At 52.6% G+C, this 10682-nt stretch overlaps 1 protein-coding gene across 3 annotated transcripts; it reads right to left on the bottom strand.

Annotated features, from left to right (window-relative positions):
- Positions 1–1106: 1106 nt before the first annotated feature.
- Positions 1107–8790, bottom strand: LOC147651059 (uncharacterized). Of its 3 annotated transcripts, none has more exons than XR_015274811.1 (16): positions 8418–8790; positions 8051–8322; positions 7631–7722; positions 7444–7545; positions 7040–7164; positions 6801–6963; positions 6608–6714; positions 6278–6391; positions 6013–6131; positions 4768–5853; positions 4162–4447; positions 3127–3245; positions 2608–2678; positions 2306–2393; positions 1515–1596; positions 1107–1296 (listed from the first exon to the last, which is right to left on the bottom strand). XR_015274811.1 is itself a non-coding variant. In XM_086845377.1 (10 exons), exons 2-10 carry the CDS (start codon positions 8091–8093, stop codon positions 4814–4816), a joined length of 1905 nt encoding a protein of 634 aa, XP_086701503.1. In that variant the 5' UTR covers positions 8094–8322; positions 8418–8790; the 3' UTR covers positions 4762–4813. The 3 variants fall into 3 exon arrangements, 1 of the variants encoding a protein (XP_086701503.1); XR_015274812.1 differs by having other exon boundaries at positions 4162–4431; XM_086845377.1 differs by lacking the exons at positions 1107–1296; positions 1515–1596; positions 2306–2393; ... (1 more) ...; positions 3127–3245; positions 4162–4447 and having other exon boundaries at positions 4762–5853.
- Between the last annotated feature and the right edge of the window lie 1892 nt (positions 8791–10682).

Genomic DNA, 10682 nt, shown 5'->3' with positions numbered 1-10682 from the left:
CAGCGTCCTGTTCTCAGTTAACAGTTATCACTAAGGTCTTCCTGACTTTGCAACATCTCACACTAACCGAACTCTACTGTCTAATTCTTTCCCAGCTAACTGCTGCATGGGAACATGACCTTTGCTAGCTAGCCATTGCTCTCTACAGTTCTAACAATGTAATGCTGGGATTTGATACAGTTGCCCCTCAAATACCCCAGGTAAAGGGAGCTGAGTGCTTCGATTCCACGGAAACCATGAGACAGTATCAAGACAAGTATGCTGCTATGAAGGAGCACTCTTTTTTTTCTGCCATGGAGAGAGAGGACTCGCACGTGGAGGAGACCGTGGTGTTCCTGCACAGGGACTCACCCCTGACCAGAATCATGTGTGACAGGGAGCAGGAGGGCCCTGATGTTAGTGAGCAAGGTGAGGGCAAAGCAGCCCCTCTCACAGCCTGTCCCAGGGGCTGTCGGGGTGGCCAGCGTGGGGCCCAGAGCAGAGGCCAAAGGAGGCAGGAGCTGCTCAGGCAGGCCAGGGCTGGCAGCCTCCTTCCTCCTCAAGTGGGGCCCAGCTGGGCCAGGGGGCAGCTGTTGGGAGCCCCGTGCCCGCAATGGCCGCTGTTCTCCAAGGCCTCCAGCCCTGCCCATCAGGCAGGCACGCAGGCAGGGACAGAGCAGCCCTTGGGGACGACGCTGTGGTCTGAGAGCCCCACAGAGCTGCTGACACTGGCTGCCATTGGCTCTGTCCCCTGCAGCATGCCTGCTGTGTCGCCGTGCAGAAGCTGACCCCTGTGCTTCTCCAGGCCCTGGCAAGTGCCCCTGTGCTGCTCCTGTGCTGTCCAGGGCACCCACGGGCGTTGCTCGCGCCTGAGAGCGACCAGAACCAGCGGGGAGTGTGACAGCTCTGCTGCTCTGGGCTCGGCTGTCAGGCCAAGCCCCCGGGGCTGGGGGCAGTGTCTTTTTATGCTTGGCAGAGCCCGTAGGCTCCTGGAGGGCTGGGGGCACTGCTGCGGCCCAGCCTGGCCCAGGCCTGGGAGGCCTTTGACATTGCTCTTAGATCCTTGAAAGGATTTAAACGGTAAGGTTGCTTGGCAACTTCTTCAAGGAACAAATATTACACGATTCTTTTCAAGAAAGGGTTTATTAGTTTGGGTTCAGTTTCCCTATGGAATTCTTATGCTTCCTTAGACGATCCAGAAATTAATGAAAATCTAACATATTCCTAGGAGAAGTTTTTGAATCCACTACTTGCAGAAGTCTCTAAAGTCACTGTTTCTCTTAAACACTTCCCTTACATCTAGCTAGCTAGCTGCTCCTGTAACAGAGAGAGATGCAGTGGTTTACTTGGCTGGACATCACAACATCATGTTACACACACCAGTATACCAACACCCATTTGTTCCCTGACAGTTCCAAAGTTTCAGGCTCTTCTGGAGGTCCTGAATTAATTTTGCATGCACATCCATAGCCGTGTTCCCTCCCCATGCTCAGCATTCAGCCACAGTTACCAGGGAGCCAATGTTCCATACTCACCTCAAGCAATAAATCTACATATGTCTTCCCAACCCACTTTGTCTTCACTGAGCTCTACAGATCTACAAAATAACTTTAGGCCCTGTGCACAAAAGAAAACACAACACCAATCAATAGGGTTCAACTCTTCTGATTCGGCTGCTGCTCCCAACAATCATGAATGAACAACACAATAAAGTCAGAAGCTCTATCCTCCACGTCCCTCCTATTCTCTTCTCCCCCACCACATGTTGGCTCCAGCAGAAATGTTCCCTACTGTAGCCTGGTGTACTAAGAAAAATGAAAGGCAGCAGCTGTCTCCCTGAACATGCTGAAATCTAAATTGCAGTGAAACAGCAGCTCTTGCATTAAATGCTCAGCAGCAGGATCCCACAGCTGGCCCCAGAAGCGCTGCCTGCCAGGGGCTGAGATCTCCATTCTGACACACCCTGCAAATCAGACGGGCTGGAAGATTGCAGGGCCGTAACTGTATGAACACAGCCATACATTTCATCCGCGTTATCTAGCAAGTCTCAAGAAACAAACGTCATTTAAGCCTGTCTTGAGACTATATTCTACAAAATAGAACAAGCAATTGTTTTGGTGGCCTGTGTAATTTTTGGGGGCTGTGTATGGTTTTTTTTGTTGTTGTTGTCTTTGTTTTTAAATCGAAAATTCACTGGCTTCAGAAGAGCAAGCCCCAGATTCATTAGGATGAAGAACCGCACGGACGTATGTGGCTGACAAGAACACTCGGCATGTCTAACAGTAACACCAGAAAGACAGGAAAAAGTTAAAGGAGATAGACCTACCTGAAAGGATCCCAAATGTCTCGCTAACCTGTCTAGTGACTATTTTTCTGCTAAGCTCTAAACGTTCCTATAGCTATGAGGTAATTATCTGAAAGAAAGGAAAGGCAGAAAGCTGCTCAGCCTTTATTTTTTACCAGGACTGTCTCATGGGATTCTACCACAACTTTGACCACAAGAAAGGATGGCAAATTTTGACTACAGAGCATTCATAACCAGGCAGCATTTTTTCTTCCTTACTCAAGTCCAGTAAGGGTTTAAAAGGGAAAAATATACAAAAGGGGACTGAGGAAGTTGTGTCATACCTCTTAGGCGTGCGTCATCTATGGAGAAGAAGAAAACTCTAGCACTTTCTGTGCGTGGTAGAGAAAGAACCCTAGACAAGTACAAAGGGGTTTTAGCATCCTAAAAGGTCCTATCAAATCCCATGGGCACGAGTTAGAGCTGTAGTGCCTCAGAGAAATGGGATACACGGAAGAGCTTTACTGCATAGTATGCAAATAAAGCCTTCTATAAAAAGACCCCACGTTTGACACAAAAACTGACTGTGTCTTTGCCTTGTGGCCAAACTCAGTTTGGGGTTGGCCAAACCAAAACAACCCAGTCCATTTCTTGTGCTCAGCTTCTCTCTCTTCACATTCAACTTCACATCCAATGGGCTGCTGGGACTCTGGACTCCACACAGCACCAGTGGTTTTCCAAGATGACTTTCCTTGCTCAGAGGTGTGCAGTGTCAGTTTCCCATTTCCTCAGTGCTGCCACTAATATTCCCACAGCATCCAACTACTACAGCCAAGTAGACAACAAATACAAATGGAACTTGCCTTTCTTGGTGCTTTGCAATTTCTGACATCATCAGCACTCTCAGAAGTGATGTCTTGGAAATGTGAATCCTCTTGCCACGTGACTTTTTCCGGTTTTATCGTTCCAAGTATGTGAGGCCCTGCAAAACCAGCAGCAAAAGAGAAAGAAAGCCAAAACCAGATTATTTCTCTGCTTGCCAGGAAAAATTCCTTCTTTCAAGTGAAATATTTATACCGGGAAAGACAGATTTAGGAAGGACAGAATCTTCTCCTCCCTGATTTCCTGAGCTGTAGCTCTGCTCCAGGATCTTCCACTTTCTTCTAGGCATCTCCTATGTATTCCTAAATATTTATCATTGCATCCAGAAGACAGTGAATAGCTCCTGAATACAGCACAAGTGTGCTGGGCCTGTTGCTTTGTGTTGTTGCATTTTAATATTTTGGATAACTCGGCACGGTTTCCTTTCATTCCTACCTGACTGTGACTTGATTAAATATTCCTTCATCTTCATTTCATAAGGCCTCACTTTATCTGAGGTTAGGACACCCCAATGATCCTTCAGTGTCATTCAGTTTCCTTTTTCTGAAGGTCCAGGAATAGAATTTGGTAACTAACAGAATGTTCATGGAGCTTGGGGTCAACTCCAGGATTTTGCTCCTCCCTCTACCTTAACACCCATTTTCCTTAAAATCCTCTTGGGCTCTAGGTAACTTGGTATGACTGCTGTGTCACCTTTTTCCTTGTTTGAGAAGTTTAGGGCACAACAAGAAGCTTTTTCACCACTCTGCAAAAATCCCAATGCCTTCTCAAGGCGTGCACCTCGAAATTCCTGAGATGCAAGCAGGAGTTACCTCTCATTAATCTCCCACAACCTTGGCAAGTAGAAATGAAGATCAAAATACTTCAGCATAATTACTAACTTCTGCTGCTGAAAATCCTCTGGATTTAATCCTCTGGATTAAAATCCTCTGACCTTCTTCACACCATATTGCTCTACAGTGCCTGCCAGAAGCTGTTCCTTAGAAATGGCTCCGTTAGGAGGGTTCTGCTGTTACCTTCTTTGATGCCCAACTCCTCTGTGTCTTCAAAGAAGGAAAACTTGAAAGCACTCGACTCCTGAGTTCCGTCGTTTTCAGGCAAAGGTCCCAGACATTCGTCTGGGGCAGAGTCCTGCGCATCCTCTTGGTCCCAGGCTATTTCCACAGTCTTTTCCGGTTTGACCTTTGAAGGTCCAAGCAAGTCTTTTAAATCAGCAGCAGTGTCGCAGTCGATTTCTCCAGACACTTGAGGCAGTGTCTCACTCTCTTCCTTCTCCCTCTGCTTTACTGAAGAAAGGCTTTACTGAAATGAGATTGATCAAGGATAGCAACACAGCCCACGGCCTTTTCAAAGACAGCTTCCCTAAGAGACACCTTGCTCGTCATGTCTCCCTAAACGTATCCAAGCCATTAAGGACTGGTTCACTTTCAAGGGGAAGCAGTGTGGAAATATCTGTCTAAAGGCAGCAATGAGTGTCCTTTTTAATTAGCTATGTCCTCAGGTGGCTTTTCCCTTCACAATACATGGTAACATAGAAATCAAGGATCACAGAAATGCCAAGAGCTAATCTGGGTTTTCCACAGACCTGCAAATCTCAAGGTCCCTGTACTGACCCTTCTCACCTTCACTTACAGCCACAAACAGAGGGACTAGAAAGAGAAGATGACACTACGTGCTGCTGTTAGAGGTCCGAGTTGAGGCCCGACGTGGCTGGCGGGAGCGGTTGCTCCAGCGCGACGTCCCCGACGGTGTCCCCCTGCGCCTGGGCCTCTCAGCGCTGGCTGCTGTCCTCCTGCTCCCGTCCTGCCGACTCCTGGACCGGACAGGTCGGTTTGAGGCCCGACGTTGCAGGCGGGAGCGGCTGCGTCTGGGGGACGTCCCCGAGGATGTTTCCCTTTGCCTGCGCCTCTCAGCATTTGCTGCTGTCCTCCTGTTCCTGTCCTGGAGACCGCTGGACTGGACAGGTCGATTCGAGACTTGACGTGGTAGTCGGGAGCGGCTGCGTCTGGGGGCTGCCTGCGATGGTGCCTCCCTTTGCCTGGGCCTCTCTGCCCTCGATGTTGTGCTGCTGCTCCTGTCTCGGCGACTCCTCGACCGGGCAGGTGGACTCTGGGCCTGAGCTTCCTGGCGGGATCGGCTGAGTCTGGGGGCTGCCCGCGATGGTGTCTGCCTTTGCCTGGGCCTCTCTGTCCTTGATGTTGTCCTGCTGCTCTGGTCACAGTGACTCCTTGACCAGACAGGTGGACTTAAGGCCCGAGCTTGACAGCAGGGGCAGCTGCATCTGGGGGAAGCCTGCGATGGTGTGTCCCTGGGCCTGGGCCTCTCAGCCCTTGGTCTTGTCCCGCTGCTCCTGTCACGGCGACTCCGTGACCGGACGGGTCTATCTGGGGCCCGACTCTGCTGGCGAGAGCGGCTTCGCCTGCGGTCAGGCCCAGCACGCCTGGAATGGACCCTGTCCTCAGGGCCCATGGAGCTGCTGTGTCTTGGCCTTGATGTGCTTGGGCTGCTGCTGTCTGCCAAGGATGAGGCTGCACGCTGGGGGCTGCTGTGGCTGCTGGCCTCTGGAGATGGAGAACGGGGAGCCAGAGCCGATGACACCGAGCTGCTGGTGGGGCTGATGGCCTCAGATTCTGAGAGGCCCTGAGAAGATTCCAGTCCTGACTGTCCGGTCAGGCTGGGGCCATTGAGCTCTGGCTCCTCCGTGGCAGCTGTAAGAGCAAACAGGAATGTCCGAGGCCTGCCAGGCCTGAAGCAGGCCATGCCCGACCAGAGCACTGCCCCCAGCCCTCCAGGAGCTCATGGGCTTTGCCGTGCCCAGCCTGGGCACTGGCCCCAGCCCAGGGACACCCGCCTGCTTTGCCTCATACCCGTTCCGAGACCAGCACAGCTCTCACACTCCCAGTGGGTTGTCCTCACTGTCAGGCCAGAGCAGCGCCTGTGGGTGCCCTCAGCAGCACAGGAGGAGCACAAGAGCAGCTCCCAGGGCCTGGGAAAACAAACGGGTTGATGGCACTGAAGACAAAGTGTCCCAGCACGGGATTGTGCAGCCCAGCACCACTGGCTCCTTCTGCTTTCAGCCCTTCCTGAGACACAGGTACCCTGCAGAGCCCCGGGTGCAGCTTCCCAACTCACCCCTCTTCCTCTGCCTCCTCCCTGCCTCCTGGGTAAAGGCATTCCCTGGCATTGCACCTGCTGTGCCTCTCTCCTAGATCCGCAAAGGCATTGTTGTCTTCCCATGTTGGCCCTCTGATGGAGAAAGGAAAAGCTGATGTGTTTCTTCTGCCCTGCCCTCACGGAGGTAACAGGGTGACCCTGCTCTTCCTCCAATGCTTTTCCAAGTCCCCTGAGAAGCGCAAGTCCAGACTCCCTGGATGGGGCAGGGCTTGGACTGCTGGGGCAGGGCCTGGCACAGCACGGCACTTGCACCCTCCTGTCTTGTGCGCCCCGCAGAAGGACACCAACCTGATGGGGGTGCGGATCCCCATGCGGAACATCTCCACAAGGAATTCCTCACTATCTCTGCAGAGGGGGCAGCTGAAGTACAAAAGACCAGCGCGCATGGCCTGTCCCTGCAGGGCAAACAGAAGCAGTGTGAGCCAGGCCCTGGTGCTGCTGAGCACCTGCTGTGTCCCAGGCCTGAGGGCATGGCTCCCACCTGGAGGCAGTCCCTGTGGAACCAGGCTCTTTTGCACGTCGGGCACACGATGGTGTTGAAGGTCATTCTGTCCTCCACTGGCTCCATGCAGATGGGGCATTCGGTGCCCGGCTCTGGAGTCACCTGCACCATCTGCACTGGACGGTGTCCAGGGCAGAAGGACCTGGGGACAAAGGGATGGGCCTAATGAGAAAGTCTTGGTCCTTCCCCAAGGGTGGCCAGAAGGGGAGAGGAGCTACCTGTATGGGGCAATGTACTGCGTGACACAGCCGCCCTCCTTGGCACAGGGCAGGTGGAACCATCTGTTGCAGCCTTCCTTGCAGCACAGGATGGTGGCCCCGCTCTGGCCGCAGACGCAGCAGTGCTGGAATGAGCCAGGCAGCCCCATCAGCGGCAGCCTGGGGACCTCCCCAGGCCGCCCCAGGGCTGCAGGCAGGGAGCAGGATAGGGCCGCTGCTGGCGCTCAGCCCACAGAGCCAGCTGGTGAGGGGAGCTCCTGTGCCAGAGGCTCCACGGAGCTGCTGGGAGCCAGACTTTGTCCCACAGCCGGCTTCATGGCCGGCCTTCCTTGCTGGGGCTCTGGGCTAAGCTCTAGCCAGCCTCTCCTGGCACAAATCTCCCTGCTCTTTTGCCAGGCCCTCACCTTCCATGCCGCCCGCCTGACTGCAAGCTGGATATCTGGAAGGAGGAAACCCAGGAGTCCAACACATTTTTTTGCTTGCCGGAAAAGCAGCGTGGCAAAATACTGCAGAAAATGGGAAGAGCTGATGAGGACAGGGTGGCAGGGACTGCCCCTTGCAATGCTGGAGGGAGTGCCCGGAGCCACTCACCAGGCAGAAGATGTGGGCATAGAGCCCGTATTTCTCCTGTTTGTCGCCGCAGGTGTCCGGGTCAGCCTCTGCACGGCGACACAGCAGGCATGCTGCGGGGGACAGACACAATGGCAGCCGGCGTCAGCAGGTCTGTGGGGCTCTCAGCCCGCAGCATCGGCCCCAAGGGCTGCTCTGTCCCTGCCTGCGTGCCTGCCTGATGGGCAGGGCTGGAGGCCTTGGAGAGCAGCGGCCATTGCGGGCACGGGGCTCCCAACAGCTGCCCCCTGGCCCAGCTGGGCCCCACTTGAGGAGGAAGGAGGCTGCCAGCCCTGGCCTGGCTGAGCAGCTCCTGCCTCCTTTGGCCTCTGCTCTGGGCCCCACGCTGGCCACCCCGACAGCCCCTGGGCCAGGCTGTGAGAGGGGCTGCTTTGCCCTCACCTTGCTCTCTGCCATCAGAGCCCTCCTGCTCCCTGTCGCACATGGCGGCTGTCAGCGCTGAGTCCCTGTCCAGGAACGCCGCTGTCTCCGCCAGGTGCTGGTCCTCTCTCTGTGGGAGGAAGAAAAGTGATGGGAGTTTGGAGAACAGGCCCAGAGCTACGAGGGTGCTACTCCCTGGTCAGCCCTGCGTGAGCCCTGCTCCTGTCCGCCTTCTGCTCCCGTCGTCGCGCTGAGGAACACCGCCGTCTCCTCTGGATATTCCTGCGCTGATTCTGGGAAGGGAGAGGCAGGTGAGCCTGCAGCACAGGCCCAGAGGCCCGAGGTGTGGGGCCCCTCTGGTCCCTGGGCAGCTGCTTCCCTGCCTTACCTTCTCCTCCCGTTGCCAGGTCGCACTGACACACGGCCTGAGCCCAGCCTTCCCTTTTGGGGCTTTGGTCGCACGCATCACAATGGCCACTCTGACGTCAGCATCTTGCTCCCAAGATTCACGCAGCCATGGCCTCACATGCCCGGCAGCCACTTGAGGCCACCCCCTTGGCAACCGAGGTTCTGACATGGTTCCAAGCCTTTGGTCAGCACGGAACCAGGCCAGAGACTCCTGCAGCAAGTGCAGGGTCCAATCCCAGGCTCCAGGGCAGCCATCGAGGGTGGCACTGTAGGCACAAAGGTGCTGTTCAGGCACGGCCACCCCAGGGCTCCTGCCCCTGGCAGTCGGTTGCCCAGAGAGCTTGTGCAGAGTCTCTTGCACTGCACAGATTCCAAACCTGCTCTTGGTGCACCGACATGTTCCTCTAGACCTCTCGGCAATAAACTGAGATGAACCTGATTTCATGCCCGTGCTGATCACTGTTGGGAACAGGAGATAAAGCTGGGGACCACGTCAGCTGCCTCCCAACCGCAATTCGCCTGTCATCTAATAACTTTGACATTTTGTATTAAAAATTTAGTATTAAGTATTAGTATTAAGCTCCCGAGAAACATCATCTTTTACACTGACTCAGCGGAAACCCAGAGAATTCCTTGGGAGTTTTCTGTGTACGTCTGACTGGAGAGGTTTCAACCGTCCTTGTCTCGGTAGTCCAAACCAGGAGGATGTTTTTCCCACAGTAAAGGAACGTTGCTAGTTTGGTCCATGTTTTCCTTCTAGCAAATATATTGAAAAAACACCGCTTCCCTAAGCACTGCCTTGCTTTTCATGTTTCCCTAAAAGTATCCAGGCCCATGAAGGAGTGGTTACCTTTCAAGGGCAATGTCTAGGTTGACTGTATGACACTGTCTCCCCTGTCATCTGCTCTATGCCCGGACATGGGTCCTGCAGCTTTAAGCTAGGCCCAGGGGAAGGGGGGAAACCAGGGGTGTTCTTTTGGCTGTCTGTTCAAACACAGGTTCTCCTCCACTCTCAGCATTGATTCTTTCCCAGCAGAGATAGGGGGAGTTAAATTCTTGCTTGTAGCTAGCTTCAGTTTTGCCAGCTGAGGCAAGAAGTTGCTCAGGACTGCATAGAGCTTCCCTGCACACCCTTCATTTCCCTTTATTATGGTAAACCACCGCAATAACCTGATCAGAGATAGCCCTTTAAGGACTTTAAACGGATTGCAGCAGTTCGGCCAGCATCTTGGCTGGATCCCATGTGAGATCTTGCTTCCCTTTTCTTTTAGCCCTCTGTCTCGCCCGTCGATTCAGTTGCATCGAACCATGGGGTGTTCCATCTTCTCGGCAGCAGGGATAACTTTCAAGGAAAGACCCTTTTTCTCGAGACTGCCGTTTTAAGAATTGCTCCCAATTTTTATTTTTTACCCCTGGGATATCACACCTGACTTTTGTCAGTGTTTTGCAACAACGTATTGCAATTATTTCAATAATATATGGTAAAGGGGTATTAGGATGATAACAATAATTTTCCGGATTTATCCCAAAAGCATAAATCTCCCACCATCGATCAGATCCTTTTTCAAATTGTCCTGTTTGCACACCTTCCTGTAATGCAATCTCAGTCAAATTTCTTTCAAACTTGTAACACTCTGTGCAAATCCCTCTTGGCGATCGACCCCACTTAGAATGTGTCTACCACTTTTCTTTACACACTTTACAAATGGAACATACAAAAGGATAACATTCACAATTTGGTACTGTACACAAGATTTGCATGTGAGAGTTCATCAGGGTCTCATCTCTATGTTGATGGTAGAGAGCGAGAAGTATCTGCTGAATTTTCTGGATCAGCTGAAGGTAAATCACTGGGATCAGCAGGTTTAGTCCATCGGCTCGGCACCCAGACAGGCTGTGTGTTGGTAGACACACAAAGATAACCACGTCCCTGTTGTGGTTTTAAACTAATAACTAAGAAAATTACTTACTTCTTGCTGTGAGATATGGATTAGAACAAGAGCAAAACAGGCATACAACTTAAAAGGGAAAAAAAAGAAAGTTTATTGACAAACCACAATAATAAGAACACCAGAATAAACTTCCAGAACAACCTTTCCATCCCCTATCTACCTGTCGTTCCGATTGGGAACGGCTAGAAAGAACGACACTGGACTCTCAAGGGAGTAACAACACGAGAATTCCTTAGTTTATTGCTTCAGCTCTCTCTTATAGACAGATACGTGGAAAGTACAGAAAAGAAACT

This window comes from Cyanistes caeruleus, chromosome 11 (genome assembly GCF_971803275.1).
Source record: "Cyanistes caeruleus chromosome 11, bCyaCae1.hap1.1, whole genome shotgun sequence".
NCBI lineage: Eukaryota > Metazoa > Chordata > Aves > Passeriformes > Paridae > Cyanistes > Cyanistes caeruleus.
The sequence above is the reverse complement of the archived record's forward strand: the minus strand, read 5'-3'. Positions and strand labels throughout refer to the sequence as shown.

What these genes read in the sequence shown, in the direction of transcription:
- LOC147651059 (XM_086845377.1), bottom strand. Translation starts at nt 8,093, where the DNA reads ATGTGCGACAGGGAGCAGGAGGGCTCTGATGGCAGAGAGCAAG. An exon ending in TCCACAGGGACTGCCTCCAG is followed by an intron (nt 6,715 to 6,800) that starts GTGGGAGCCATG and finishes TTTGCCCTGCAG; the next exon opens with GGACAGGCCATGCGCGCTGG. An exon ending in GAGGAGGCAGAGGAAGAGGG is followed by an intron (nt 6,132 to 6,277) that starts GTGAGTTGGGAA and finishes TTGTTTTCCCAG; the next exon opens with GCCCTGGGAGCTGCTCTTGT.